The 15,881-nt window shown below is 46.9% G+C and overlaps 1 protein-coding gene across 1 annotated transcript; it reads right to left on the bottom strand.

Moving 5' to 3' along the window:
* Window positions 1-863: 863 nt before the first annotated feature.
* On the bottom strand, window positions 864-15,654 carry LOC131258786 (tubulin beta-1 chain). The gene is made up of 2 exons (XM_058260165.1): window positions 15,378-15,654; window positions 864-2,261 (listed from the first exon to the last, which is right to left on the bottom strand). Exons 1-2 carry the CDS (start codon window positions 15,432-15,434, stop codon window positions 975-977), a joined length of 1,344 nt encoding a protein of 447 aa, XP_058116148.1. The 5' UTR covers window positions 15,435-15,654; the 3' UTR covers window positions 864-974.
* Window positions 15,655-15,881: the final 227 nt, after the last annotated feature.

Consider the following 15,881-nt stretch of genomic DNA (forward strand, 5'->3'; position numbering starts at 1 on the left):
AACCACTAATCCCTGAACTGACTTTAAGAGTAATGAATGCCGATTCGGTTCGAAATATCCTTGCCGAAGCCAGAATATTCACCACCAAAATCGAATGAAACGAAATCAGAAAGCCAGCTTGGACGAGATCGAAGTCTAGGCTGGAAAAGTAAGCTCAAATATAATAAATACAAGGATGTTCTCCGTGTTCTCCTGTTCCGCGGATATCCCCCGCACGCCCCACAATGCCGGTGGAAAATGGTCTTTCAACTCCTCCTCCTCCTATGACTTAGTTTTAAACTTTGTTCTTTTGCGTTTCCCGTGGACACATTGTTATCCTTCTAGGTGATGTTGGTTGATGTTGTGGCGGTAAAGATCCCGATCTTTGTGATCCTCCTTCCAGGATGGGTGTAAAACATGTGTGTTCAGTGTGTACGTGTGTGGTGAGAGATGATGGTGGACTTGATCTCTCTGTGTTGGTGTGTGTGTGTGTGGTGTCGTTTTGTTGTGAGTTGATCGTTTTTAAGATGTTGGAAGGAGACTAAGCAGTATAATAGCAAGGAGCATATATGTATTATATATAACAACGAGGGACACGCTTGGAGGACAAACACACAACAGAGGCGCGCATATATCGAACAACAAAAAAAACAGGACGTCTTCGTCGTCGTCGTCGTGTGTGTGTTTGAAACAGAGAGAGGGAGCTCGCTCACGCGGCGGTTGTACCGCCCCGGGGGGAGTCGTCGAGTGCGCACTTCAGAAATGCTCCTGCTGTTGTTTACAAGCTGCTGCGGATGTGATGAACCGATGCTGCTGTTACTGCTGCTGTTGCTGCTGCTGGTGGGGCGGCGATGTTGTTGCGGTGGCGCCGGGAAACGGGGACGATGACGGCCACGAAGAAGAAGAAGAAGGCAGCTAGGGGGAAGGAGAAAGTTGTTGCGAATGTTGGTGAAGAAGGGGAGAGAGAAGAAGGTGTGACACGTGAGAAGCACATCTTAGTTCTCGTCAACCTCGGCCTCCTGCTCCTCGTCGAACTCGGCGTCCTCGTCGGCGGTCGCCTCCTGGTACTGCTGGTACTCGGACACCAGATCGTTCATGTTGCTCTCGGCCTCGGTGAACTCCATCTCGTCCATGCCCTCGCCGGTGTACCAATGCAAGAAAGCCTTACGACGGAACATAGCGGTGAACTGCTCGGAGATGCGCTTGAACAGCTCCTGGATGGCGGTCGAGTTGCCGATGAAGGTGGCCGACATCTTCAGTCCTCGCGGCGGAATATCACAGACGGCGGTCTTGACGTTGTTCGGGATCCACTCGACGAAGTAGCTGCTGTTCTTGTTCTGGATGTTCAGCATCTGCTCATCCACCTCCTTCATCGACATGCGGCCGCGGAAGACGGCGGCGACCGTCAGGTAGCGACCGTGGCGCGGATCGCACGCGGCCATCATGTTCTTGGCATCGAACATCTGTTGCGTCAGCTCCGGCACGGTCAGTGCGCGGTACTGTTGCGAGCCACGGGACGTCAGCGGCGCGAATCCGGGCATGAAGAAGTGCAGACGTGGGAACGGCACCATGTTGACGGCCAGCTTGCGCAGATCGGCGTTCAGCTGACCCGGGAACCGCAGGCAGGTGGTGACGCCGGACATCGTCAGCGAGACGAGATGGTTCAGATCGCCGTACGTCGGTGTCGTCAGCTTCAGCGTGCGGAAGCAGATGTCGTAGAGAGCTTCGTTATCGATACAGTACGTCTCGTCGGTGTTCTCGACCAGCTGGTGCACGGAGAGGGTGGCGTTGTACGGCTCGACGACGGTATCTGATACCTTTGGCGATGGGACGACCGAGTATGTGTTCATGATTCTGTCCGGGTACTCCTCACGGATCTTGGAGATCAGCAGCGTGCCCATGCCGGAGCCGGTACCACCTCCGAGCGAGTGCGTCAGCTGGAATCCCTGCAGGCAGTCGCACGATTCGGCCTCCTTGCGCACAACATCCAGCACGGAGTCGACCAGCTCGGCACCCTCGGTGTAATGGCCCTTGGCCCAGTTGTTACCGGCACCGGACTGTCCGAAGACGAAGTTGTCCGGGCGGAAGATCTGTCCGAATGGGCCCGAGCGGACCGAGTCCATGGTGCCCGGCTCCAGATCGACCAGCACGGCGCGCGGCACGTACTTGCCACCGGAGGCCTCATTGTAGTACACGTTGATGCGCTCTAGCTGCAGGTCGGAGTCGCCATGGTATCCGCCGGTCGCGTCGATACCGTGCTCATCGGAGATAATTTCCCAGAACTAGTCGCAAAAGGGAGGAAACAAAAGGAATAACGTTAACTTCAACATATTATGCTACACACAACAGATAATCGAATAATTTAGACGTATCCCTCAGGGAATAAGTAAAATGATCCTCTCCTCACCAAGAACCGAGAATTCGTCGGTGTGACTCATCGAATACTCTTCTCTTCGGTAGACAAAGGATACACCGCCGATAGAATGACTCATCGGTCTCTATAGTCGAAGGGAGGCCGTCGACACACCAAACGGAAATCGGACGGAAAAACTTTATTTGCCATGCACGTAATTGATTGCTTCCCACCAGACCACCACCCCTCTGTTCTTCCTCCTATTGTTTCAGGCAAACTCTAGCGAAATTACATTAGGAGACATCTATATAATGTCCACCTTTTCTTCGTTTGTGCCCCCCGTATAGCGCGTAGGCCACACGTCCCAGTGGTATTAAAATGCCGGTGTTGCTCGCCGCCGTCTGGTGAATATTTCATCAACCTCTGGCGGCGCTGCCGGGAAAGCTATGGCCTCGGTCGGCCTCAATGCAACGCGAGCCTCTCTTTTCTCGTTCGATCACACAACCAACGCCCAAAGGATGAAATGGAGTTTGCCAAAGTGGAACAATGGCCAAAAAAAAAACAAGCAGGAATCGGATGCGGTGAGCGATTCTCCATTCGTTTGGATCGATATTCTCTTTCTCCTTCACTTGGGAGCCAGCCCCTGGTAACATTTGAAATTCAACAAGGACCAACCAGAGTGGGGTTGTGCGCATGCCCAGTCACAAGTACATCACCTCATGCCTTTTCGAGAGCGAGTCCCAACGGAGACCCATGGCCCTGGGACGTGGAAATTCAGGACGATGAACTTCCCCCGTCGCACCGAAACGCCGTCCCCACGGTTAAGACCTACTACCAATTTTCTTACTCACGGGGAAAATTCGCGTGAGTCACCCTTGATGTTAGCTGGGGCATGGAAAATCCGTTTGGCGGTCCAAATCGTGGGTCACTATCACCCTTTCTTTCGACATATTTTCCGACGTAATTAAGGTTAAAGTGTTTGAATTCGCTCGACTCCAGCACAACACACCCCAAAAGAAAAGGGCCGCCGCGCTCGTTTCTACTTCTCAGTTTCCCAAACAAACATTAAACGGTATCGTAGCAGCAAATGTGTGGTACGCGTCCCCTAAGGGAGGGAAAAGAACACATACACAGCAACGATGAAACCCCGAAGTATAAGGAATTTATGGGTCCCACCGATTATCACACTCACGACGGCCCTTTGATGCCGATAGCCTCAATTCAATAATGATTGCTTCTTGGCCGCTAAGCTAAGTAGAATATGATGGGGTTGGGCCTCGCCCTGTCCGATAAATATCTAGACGAGAAACGGGCTTTTGTGCTGCTTGGCGTTTTGTTGTGGTAACGGACACACTACTTTTCACCATGGTAGTGTGTGCGCTCCCACGCCGAGGAAAGTAAGCAAATTCTAAATGGCATGTATGGTGGGGACAACGAGCACCTGAGAGAAAAACCTTGCCTCTATTTTGCTTGAAGAAGATGAAAGAAGTGGGAAAGTTTTTGCATTTTTATTTTCTCCCCCCAAGGGATGAAGAAGTTTCCACGCCACAGCTCCAAGTGCTGGCACACCCGAGGGAAGGCGCGATATGTCAAAGAGAAGCTCTGATTTACGTGGAACCACGTCATCCTTTTGGGGGGGAAAAAGACCTCATCTGACACCCAACCCCAGCAAGCACAAGACATAATCTTCCGAGAGCCAGTTTTTGAAGAAAAAAAATTGCTGTCTAAAGCAAAGAAGCATCAAAGGTCGTTTCCATAATTCATTTTTATTCATTTTTCCCACTCGCTACCCTCCGCTACACCTCACGACGTCGTTCAAAACCCTCCCCCCTTCTCCTCACTCAGCTAAACGTGCTTCCGAGAGCTCTCCCATCAGCAGAAAACCCGGGCGAGCAGCACGGTGATGGCCATAAATGGAGAAAAAATATACCCGCGATGGCCACAAACGGGGGCCCACAACAAACTGACTCAACCGACACACAGCAATCTAGCGCAATGGCCAAATTTGCATATGCGCTAACAAATACAAGAAAAGGGGCGGCCTGAGTTCAACGGAAGAAAAAAGAAAAACGTGGAAAAATATACACGATATGTATATGTGGTTTTTGCTGCAGATTTCTCGCGTGAGTTTGAAATATCCAAGCTTTTTTCACCGGGTACAAATATAGGTTTTTTTTAAAGTTATTTCGTAGAAACCTCCTAAAAAAACAATTTATTTAGGTTTTCTTTCATTTTGGGAAGTAAATTTTGCTTGGTGTTCGTCCTTTCCAAAACACTTTTTTAAAAGTAAAACTCCACGCAATGAGAACGACGACCTCCACACGAAGAGGCTTCTCACCATGATGATGATGGTGATGATAGGAACATCCGATTTATATTTTATGGTGATGACCGTCGTAGTTAAGACACACAACACAGCTCTTCTGCTGCCGTATCTTTACAACCACAACAATCTTGTGAGGAGAGTTTACGATTCGCGATGATGTCACCGCTGAAGCGTGTGCGATAATGTGTCGTACACAGCCAGCCGTCTCTTTCCCGAAATATAATGGTGATCGTTATCAACCTAACACATTGGGAAACCATCTCTAGAAGTGAAAAAAATCAAAGCACAAATAAGAACGATCGTGGGTGAGATTTGGAACAGCATTTCCAAAGTCATGCAGGATGACGAGGATGTGAAAATGGGTGACACAAAATCGAGTCACCAGAAAATGCTACAAAAAGCACATGTTCGTCGAATAAATAATAATGATCGCATCAGTAATATTAGTAACATGATCGCAACGAAGCAGCAGCATTATTCAACCGCAGGAGAGAACGCGACTGTCACGTGAAAGTAGAAGTACTGGTGGCTTGTGTGTACCGGTCATCAGTTAGATTCATCGGTTACAAACGGACACACACGTCATCGGCCCCGCACGCAATTGAGAGTAACCAGTACGCGCGTCCGGGGCTGATGTCACCACGACATCTCGACCCGCGGACTTTTTAGCCTTCCACGTAAACCGAGCCTCGACTTATGCAATGAAGATGGATTGTAAAGGCTACCTAACCTAACACTACACGAGAGTTAATTGAGATGTTGCAGGCGATTCTTCTTCATTAAACTTTATTACCAGTCCCCAGTCGTTAAGGTAAGGGTTGGGTTGTTTGCTGTCGAAGGCGTAGGAGAAATAAAATACATACGCTCAACCAACACCCGTCGGACGAGAAGCTGCAGCAGCTTCTAGTGATAAGCTAAAGCAAACGTATTTCTTCTACACCAATGTTGCGTTATTCTGATAGGAGAGCAAAACATTTGCTACGAATCGCTAAAATAAACACAGGTGCAAAAAAAGCGTGCACGAAATGCATGAAAGTGCAAAAACCAAAAGCTGGAAAAGAAGACTATACAGCACTCGAGATTACGATGTCCACTTTAGAGTTGAACAAATACGGTTCTTGTTTTACTCTGCGCTGTTCTTATTCTGAAGTGCTCCCGAATCCATTTTTCTTTTCCGGGAAAACATTCTTGCAACACGACGTGCAAACGTTGATGGTGAAGCTGTTAGTTATCTAAGGCAATCTGTTGCCAACGTCTAAATCTTATCAACTTTCAATATAATGATGATAAACATCTGAAGCGATAAAAAGTGTTCAGTACGGTCAAGTACCATTCCACGCGAACCGTCATACCCACATTTCGGCTTGTTAATCTTTCCCTACATTAAATGTATTTTTATTTACACGTAAAAATTTTGATCAGTTAGCAGGAAAACAAAAATCGGGGAGTTGATGAAACAAACCTTAATCGTGGTAGATTAGAGGAGGCCGCCACTAAGACTTACTTATTTGATAAATCAATCGCGGACGTAAATATTTAGATGATCATTTTTATTCCACTCAGTAAAAGGAAGGGTACCATTTCCTTCGTACGTTTTCGCCATACAATATCGGTATTTGAGAATTGAAAATCTATATTTGTCTTTACTTCCTCTCCTTCCGTTTGCTATTTGGGGGGAGAGGCTTCCTTTTAGGGATCTCCGGTCAACAAACTATTTTTAGTCATGGGGTTCCTACCTGACGATGAATCTTTTTAATCCGTCTTTTCCCCCTCCTGGTTATTTGGAGGAAAAGCAACAAGCTGCCGGACGGAAGTAGTGACTAATGAAAAATAATGTTTACCATACCTATGCATCATCAGTGTCCCCGAAAAAAAACCTTAAGCTATGACAGTAAACATCTTGCAACCTGTCACACGCCTGTGGTGACTTTTTTCGACATCTTCATCCAAGCTTAGGTTCAAAAGAAAAACAAAATAGAAACGTTTCCTCGCCCGCTCTACAATTATTTAAACAATCATCCCCAAAAATATTTCACCAACTGTTCCCACAGGTTCGACGAGAAAAGGTTTTCCTCTTTCTCATCCGTAAATTATGGCTCGTGTTTTATCATTCCGCGGAGAAAGTTTCAGCCGGCAGTTTTCGTTGCATTTTTGGGGTTGCGCCTCCGACAAGCGCACAAAACGACAACAACGGGAATGGAGAGAAGAAGAGACTGCATTTCACCGGACGTCATACAGCGCGTCGTGAAAGATTGATCGTAAGTGCCACGCCACGGCCGCCATCCTCTTTTTGTCCCGCCATGTGATGCATATTTTCCCTTAAAATGATCTTCAACAAGCTTCATTAAGGAAACGCAGAGTGGAGAAGGGCGAGGAATGAAGCCAACATCATGCCACGCCATCTCAACATCGGAATCAATTATGGGGTTAAAAAATATCAATAATATGTTCCTCGTCCATTTGATTGCAGCATTCACCCCTCTTCATCACCCCGGACGGACATGACGAATTATTCCCTTTCGAAAAACGGAAAAATTGTTCGCGTGTGGATGGGCGGGCGGGAAATGAAATTCCACGGAAAAGAAACTGCACTTCATCAAATAGAAATATCGTGTTAGAAGGCGGAAGGAAGACGTGAACAACCCACACGTGGAGGTTGGTGCGGTGCACACGAGCCACCAATCTTGGGCAATTAACGAAATATTCCTCCTCCTTTCGCTGCGCCCAGCGAACTTTCGGATTTATTTCCTTCCTTCCCTACGGGGGCCCCCCCTCACAGGAGAGAATGTGTGTGCATATTGATTTTCTTGATGAACCTTTTTTCACTGCAATACTTACGGAGGAGAGGAGACCAATCCGTTTGATTTTCAACGGTAATTCACTGAATACTTCAAATTCCTTTAACCGAAACGGACCCTTCACTTCAGTGTGTGCATCTAAAATTATGTTTTAATTGCTTTTGTGAAATGAAACAAATTGACTCCACTTTCTTTGCTTTTCCTTGCTCCTATATCTCCCTCCATTTGTTCAAGCTTTTAGGTACTAATAAATTAATGTATTAGATTTTTCTTATGATGTGCAGGTTTTGTCCCAATTAAATTCGACACGTTTCTTCTCTCCTCACATCACATAAAAACCTTCGCCCACCTTCAACCAACAAGTAGTAACGACGTTGCGCTTCGTGAACATTAATTGTCTGTTCTAATGCAGCTGGCTCCGTTACCATCAACGCATCGGATCAGGCGAAGGTTAAACGATTGGGAGCAACATAGTTTATGCTGCTGCTACTGGTTTCATCGCGATGTATTATAGTGTGTTCCATGCTGCACGCTTGAACGATTCTCTGGAATAAAAAATATGATAATGGGCCGAACAGAGCACGTATCTGGAGAAGACGGAACCATTCCGAACGTATAGCTCTGTACCACAGTACTACACCGAAAGGCATTCTCGATCTTCCATTTATGGTTTTGCTCCCCAAATAAATGCCGAACTTTATTTACTTCAATTTCGGCTCGCCTTTTGCGCGCAGTCAATAATAAAATCCATATACGAGAAGAAAACATAATGGAGTGAACACACCCAAAGCTCTTCTCGTCCCTATGGACGATTTCTACAGCATAACCGCATCCATTTCCGGAAGATGAAACAAAAATTGGCATGCACCACTTCCGTGATGTTCTTTTAAAAATGCACTTTCTCCAAAATGAAAGAGTCGCAAAAAAGAGACGATGATTGTACATGGAAAAATATCAATTTGATTGAAATGGTTTTTTTTAAAGAAATTCACTTATTCCGCTCTATTTCAATTACAAAAGACATAAAAACTTCAGTGTCGGCGGCGCGTTGTTCTTAGTAAAGAAAGATTGGCCCCCAGTGGCCACGAAATACCCTGATAGCATCTCTCTTCCACCGAGTGAGTAATCCTCGTTAATCATTTTTCCAATCATTTCGATCCCGCGAGCTTCCGTCCGCCAGACGCTTCTTCTCTTTTGCGGTCGAGGAAACACGGGCCAGGGCCAGCCAGTCAGCCAGCCAGCGCCATATTGAACACGGGACGGAATTCGGCACGCTTCGCTGGGTGAGATAATCGGTTTATTTAAAAAGCTATATTCATTTCCCTTCCACCATCTTCCTCTGAAGGGGATGCCGGTCAACCCGGTGTGGTGGTTGCGATTTTCTGCAAGCCGCTATCGCTCCTCGTGTTTTCGCATACCGGTGGTGATTTTGTTTGCGCTGCGATTGTTTCTTCGCATCAAATTTGCGATCATTTCATGCCCTTCTCCTGCAAAACACACATACACACAGATAAAATGATCGAAACTACGAATGAGTGTATATTTCATCTTTCTTTACCGAAGGAAATATGTAGATTCAACATAATCGAGGGGCATTGTATAGAGTGTACTGGGGAGGAGGGCGGCCAAGAAATCATCACTGTCGGACGCCGACGTGGAGAGGAATGATCCGTCTTTCCGTTTTCAAACCACACACACACACCTTTACCATTCTCCCCCTTCCTCTCATGAGCCGGCAAAATGTGCAGCATGACGCACATGCGCATGCTTCTCAGCGAAAAAGCCGGTACCGGGTACGATCGGCTACAACAACCCTCCCAACTTTGTAAGCCGATGTAAATGTCGAGAGATGATGATGTGTTCAAAAGCCGGTTCTCGTCCGGACGCCGGGCAGCAAAATGCGTTTTCGAGGAACACGTTTTCCTTCCGTCGGCCGAACATGCGCCTGAAAGCAATAAATATCGCATCGTTCGTCGGTTTTCTCCTGCTTGAGAAAAAGCGCATGAACCCCGTCGCTTCACCACCTTTGACGCAGACACAGAGTAGGTCAAGCACGACACACATCACCTTTTTGTCTTCTTTCCCCTTGCGCGGCGAGGAAAAATGTGAACCTATCTGAAGAAGAGATATTTTCGACGTTTGTAGGCGAGTGTATTTTGTCGTCAATGAGGAAATTATTTTCTGACAACAAAATCGAGTCAAACCGTGACTCTTCTGTTACGGCGTGCTTCCGCTTTCTTCTGTCCGCTTACATTAATGAATGAATAGTTATCGTTTTGAAATGCCAACCAAGAAAGAAAATATAGGAAAATAAAAAGTAACATTGATCTTCTTTGAATGCAGCGTTGGATTGAAAAGTGACCACAACAAAAAGAGTACCACAACTTTCATCTCCGCTTGGCAGCAACACCTAGTGTCAAATACCGCTTCGCTTTTGCCCCCATTCCCACGAAAAATCGGAGGAAAATGGATTAAAAATCGGATCAAACGTTCATGGGGAGGGGAGGGTGAAAATGAAATATTTCCATTTGATTGTTTTCCTTTCACGATGGAAGAAGTTGGATTTGCTGGTGGAGTACACCATTTACTTCTTTAATCCCCTAGAGGTGCTGGGCTGCGGCTTGTTTTTCCGTGGAGAAAATAGAAGATATGATGACATTAAGCAGTCTTCTACGAGAAATGGACATGACATGAACTATGGAGGTAAAAACCCTCTAAGGTAAAGATTAAGGTTATCTTTTGTCTATCTCATTTGTGAATAAATTCCTCCGTCTTCTGGTCGGGCAAACCGCATCATCCCACGGATTGGGCTTGGGAAAGGGCTAGGAAATTGAATTCATCTGACCACGCTTTTCTATATCCATCTCTAGAGAGAAAAAGCTTCCAAGTAAATGGATGTACACCCAACAGCCCACTCACAACATTCCATCGTCGAAGTGACCGGCACAAAAAGTCTTCTACTGTGAAGGTGATTTCTCCCTCTCGTCTGGGGGAAAGGTCAACCTCCGGCTGATAGAGCCCGGTTCCGTCGGCAACTAATAATCTACCCGCCCACTGCTGATTGGCTCGATTGAACTTGGTTTGATGTTGGTCGGAAACTCGTCAAGACTGGATGTTCCATAGATCTGTTCCCTTTTTTCAGCCCTTCGTTCTCTTTTTGTCTTGCAGCCATGCCGTTATCGACAGCATAGGGACACACAGAGAGACCGCCATCCATATGCCATTTCCCTACCATAAGGTGTACAAAATCCTCAGTAATGCTTCCATCGGGGATGGGGTCCAGATGGTTCCATCACCATGTTGTTGATGGAAACAAGGGATGGTAGAATGCATTTTCTTGTCATTTTCGAAAAAAAGGTTCCAACCGAATGATGATTGCCGGAGGACTTCCTCCTTTTCTGCTTCTGCTGAGCAAATGTAATGACATGACAGTAGAGACAGGTTTTCCATCTCCGGTGCGGGGACCGATCTGGATGCTAAAAATACAGAAGTGTTAGTAGCAGCAAAACGTAGCACAGACAAAAGATACCACCGTTTTATGCTGTGCTCCATCGAGCACAACATACACGGAGCCGAGGGACAAAAAAGAACCGGCGAGAAGGGATAGTGAAGAAACATTGCTGGCAGGTTGGGAGAAAGTACAGTTATAGGCAGCTTTAGACTTCTCCCCGACCCGTTTCCTCTTTCGTGCGAGCTTCATACTTCTCTTGCCCACGGAACTTCTCACTAGAGGCCGATGTTTTCCACGCCATAAAACTGCACACAAGACCATCGCCATCATCATCATCATCGTCGTCGTCGTCATTTTGCCTCTTTCTCCGATGAAACGTGGCCGGGCTTTAGAGAGGAGATGTAGTATATAAAATTCGCCTTTTGCTTCCGAGTCAACGATTCGCTACGCCCGAATGGCGCAAAGTAGCTTCGACCCCCCCGTTTATGCTCGCACTGTTGCCACCTACGGGAACTGACCACCGTATCTCCGCCACCAAGGGGGCTAGAGAGTGTGTGTGTGTGTGTCGAGCTAAAAACGGGATCCATGTTCCCACACGCAGGAGCAAAAAAACGATTTACTGCGCGCCAGAGAGCCAGCGTTCGGTGGCCTCCAAAACGGCATTCCAAACACGAGCAGGAATGTGTGCCGTTGGCTGCCTTGCTGCCTCAAGAGAATATACCCACCGTGAAGAAGTTTGTTGGTGTGCCAAAAAGGTACCCACCACTTACCCCCAAAGCATCCGCCGGCGAGCCGGGGTGTTGCTGAGTGGGACACACACGACGGGGATGGTAGTACATTCCATTCCCTAAGTCAATGACGACGATGTTGTTGAGGCCAGAGCGACTATCTTCTATCCCTTCCTGTTCTTGCAGCCTATGCTAGAGGAGCTTGCCACACCTCGAATTGCAAGTACCAACCATTTTCTTTCGCCATCCCAAACGGGGAGAAATTGCCTTACCCCTTGTGGTTCCTTTCCTTTTTCTCTTGCTTTCCGTGCCGTTACAGAGCCACTGCCCGCCACCATCGCAGTGTGACTCTATTTCGATCTCTTTATTTGTAAATTTAAATTTGCAGCACAGTTAGGTTTTGGATGAGAAACTACTGTGTTTGCCCACCCCTGTGCTCTACCTACAGGGAGTGCGCGATGGAGGATAGATCCCCGTTAGTTTTGCGTTCCCGGTTCCGTGACTTCCGCCAAACGCCAATTCGTTTGGAACCCCCGTTGTTTTCCTTCTTCCTCCCCCTTTGGAGTGTATTTTTGCGATTCGCGTAAAAACAGTTACGATTTAACACGCGGGATCTAGAGTGAGATCTAAACTAAGTCTATTTTTCTTACGCTATCGCTCTTCATTTATCGATCGCTTATTCCGTTCGAACACAGTACCATTGAAGTACGTTTTGTTTTACGACCCCCCTCTTCTGCTGCCGATTTTATAGCCCGTTTCTTAGCTAATCGAATCGCGCATTTTAATCACGAGCATCATGTACTCGGTTCCACACGCACGTTTTCCGGGCCGAAGCTTAGACACGCCTTTGGGAGAAAAACGTGGATTTGAATCGTGTGAAAACGTGGAATTAGTACGTGGCCACCGGCGTTGGGCGTTGTACCCAACCGCTTCGGCGTGCCTTACCATCGATTCTTCTTTCTTCTTGCCCTGTGCTCTGCCGGCGAAAAATGTGGTAAACGGTAAGGAAAACCGGGACTTTTCTACCGGTGCGCGCTAGGGAGGTGGTGATCATCGTCGGCGTCGTCGTTGCCGTCGTGGAAAATCATCCATCCGGCGATAGAAAACAGGGCCAGGCTAAACGGAGCGGCACTAAAGTGAAAAGTTGGTGCATCGATGCAGGAGAGAAAGGGGGCGTCGTCGTCATGTACCAGGGGGGTTTATAGTCGACACACACCCGATGATGATGACGATGACTGTCTTGCCAACGCGATTCAGAGCTAAGCCTAAGCTACACTCCACCTCAAAATACACACAACAAATGGATTACGGATTAGTTTCCTTTCTAAAATTAGCCACGCCAGGCGCTGATGCGGTGGAAAACGCAACGAGCCTTCGACGATCGTGGAGAAGAAAAAGAGCGAACACACACAAGGCCTTCAACTTTGCGGCTTTTCTAGCAACATCCGTCAGGCTAGTTGGGTGGTGTTGCGCCCGGATGATCCCTAGGTCCGTCTCAAAGAACCCCATCAGGAATCATGTCTTTCGGAGAGCATTTTCCAACCCAAGCACGACTCGAGGCACCCGAAAAAAGACATTAAACAGATGCACGGTAAGATCGCACCTAAAAGAAGGAGAAGCTTGATTCTAAATTTTCCTTTTCTGTGCATCATTACCATCGACAACCACCACACGTGGATGAAGAGCAGAGACCATGTACGACCGCCGCACGTCGTTAGGCGATGATACTTGACAAATTGACACCATTTGGAGTGCGACATCCCAACATGCAACTGGGAAAACGCATCATCAGCTAACGGCGGGGGGAGAAAGAAGAAAATTATCCCCCTCTCGAGGCACACACACTAAAATTAGTTCGGGACAGAAGCGATCGATTTTCCGATGGAAAATGTCTCGCGAAGAAAACATTTAATTGGAAGTTCGTATTCGGAAAGCAGACAGGCAGGGGTTATTTTTAAAATACCTCTCCACTTCGGTAGTAAACATTCGACGTTGACGGGCATTCGACAGTCAAACTAATTGGTTGACGACGGAAAAGGGCATCGTATAAATCGTTACTTGAGAAGAAATGGCGATTGATGCCGTATAACAATTTACAGCACTATCTTTCATTGATATTTGATAGCTCGCAACGGAAAATTAGCCTTCAAAAAATGTACGATTTCATTGGATGAAAAATGCAACGACCATCTGTAGAGCGGTAACGAATTTCACCACATGGGGTTTCTTCCAAGAACGTCGATGGATTTCATCTCCATCTCTCTTCCTCCCGTATCAAGAAGCGCCCCTTCGTGTCGGACGGGATGCGTAGAATGAAGAAAAGCGATCAAGAAGGGAAACACAGCTGCCAACTCGATTTAATTCTTGATTCCTACGCGCATGGAACAAACATTCAAGTGCTATGAAAGAAATCATTACAGCATCATTCTCGCAACACGAAGCTTAATCTTTTAAAACTAACGGTTTCGTAAGTGGATTAATTAAACGAAGCAGAGATTACCCAACCCAACATAACGAAAACAATTTGATTCATCTCCAGCAACAAAAATAAAATTCTACTTAAAATTATCACCATGCGCACACGCAATGAATCGATCAACTAATGGAACGATTTATACTCAGAAAAGGAATCTTGAACGGAAACGATTCTCGCTGGACGATCCAACATGGCTTCATTTTCAAAGCAACAAGCGGTTTATACAAAATACCGGTTTACTTCTAGTTGGCATAAAAGACAAAAGTTGCTTTTAACTATACAAACTCGAAAGAGTTCGTGGAAAGTGTGCGATATTCATTCATTCGAACATTCTGTTTCGTTGGCTCATGGAATGACGCGCTTCAGAACGCACAAGCCTACGCGATCCGCGCTTTTTTGAATTCTAACGTCCCTTTTGCTAACCGTCGTTTTGCCTGCTCTAGGTGTGTGCGTGCGTCTGGCGTCATTTCAGAATACAAAATGGCCGGTTTGTATGGAGTTGGAAGAGGAAAGCGAAAAAAGAAGCGGTAAGCCATCGATCCCGGGCTTTCCTGGCGTTCCATAATGGACACAACAAGACCACGAAAATTACACGGTTCTACAGTTTTTCCATCAACTCCACATTCATGCTTCAGCCGTTTTCCTCCTTCCAGCGGCATCACACGCCGGGGCCGCAGCAACACCCGGTCGGAAAATGAAAGAGGTTAACAAACGGCCGGAGATCGTGGAACCGTCGACGTAAAACATAGGAACGAACCGGAAGCAGTTGATTGAAAAAAAAAAACTTGTGCACATACAGCAGACGGGATATAAAGCAATTTGGCACACTTCATGTTCCCCGCATCTCTTTGATTCTCAACCAATGGTCCAGACCCTATTCTTGTCTCTTTTGCTCTGCAGCCGCCGCCGCAGCGATCCACGACGCAGCTCACGAACTTCCAGAAGCAAAAAAAGCACGCCTACACTACATTTCCCAGCATGAAACTTTTATCCGTCCGTTCTTTTCTCTTTTTACACACCATCGGAATTCAACCGGAGCAAAATGCAGCATAAAACAAAGCCGGGCCTTTTCGCACGCCAAATTTAACACTTCATCATCACACAAGCCCTGGAAAGTTCATTCGCGTTCGAGATGTGCATGCAAAGGTCGGAGACCATTTTAATTTCTTTTCCGAAATTTGGCGATTTTTTCTTCCATTTTTTGCACTTCTCCGAGGGGTTCACAATGTAAAAGAAACCGACAGGAAGAGAGGCGGGAACACTTACCTTGGCTCCAATCTGGTTTCCGCACTGGCCGGCCTGAATGTGAACGATTTCTCTCATTTTGAAGTAGAGGTGTTTTTTACGGAACTTTCGTAGAAATGCACAAAATTACACTCGCAAGCGTTGCGCCGGTTCTTTTTTTCTCAGGGTGCACGGTGCACACTTTTTCACACACACGCGGCAACTGCTGCTCTCAGAAAACGGGGACAGAGTTAGAACTGCACGTCAGTACTCCTCGACGATGACACACCAAATGAGCTTGCTCGGTGCAGGTATTTCGCTTTTTGCCGTTGACAACGCCCCACACGCTTTATATAAACGCGCGTGTGCGCAGTGGTACCAACATGCGAAGAACCGTTTCGAGCCGCCGCAGCGGCATCTGACGTGTGTTGCGGAGGTTTGGGCGAGCATCTTTTTTGCTTCTCCACGTCCCCTCGGGCTTACTGGGAGCAACCTGGGGTCAAAAGTGGGTAATTTTCAATCGTATCTATTAAATTATGTCCCAAT

Source organism: Anopheles coustani, chromosome 3, assembly GCF_943734705.1.
Source record: "Anopheles coustani chromosome 3, idAnoCousDA_361_x.2, whole genome shotgun sequence".
In the NCBI taxonomy this organism is placed as follows: Eukaryota; Metazoa; Arthropoda; class Insecta; order Diptera; family Culicidae; genus Anopheles; species Anopheles coustani.

What these genes read in the sequence shown, in the direction of transcription:
- LOC131258786 (XM_058260165.1), bottom strand. Translation starts at nt 15,434, where the DNA reads ATGAGAGAAATCGTTCACATTCAGGCCGGCCAGTGCGGAAACCAGATT. An exon ending in GAAACCAGATTGGAGCCAAG is followed by an intron (nt 2,262 to 15,377) that starts GTAAGTGTTCCC and finishes TTTTGCGACTAG; the next exon opens with TTCTGGGAAATTATCTCCGA.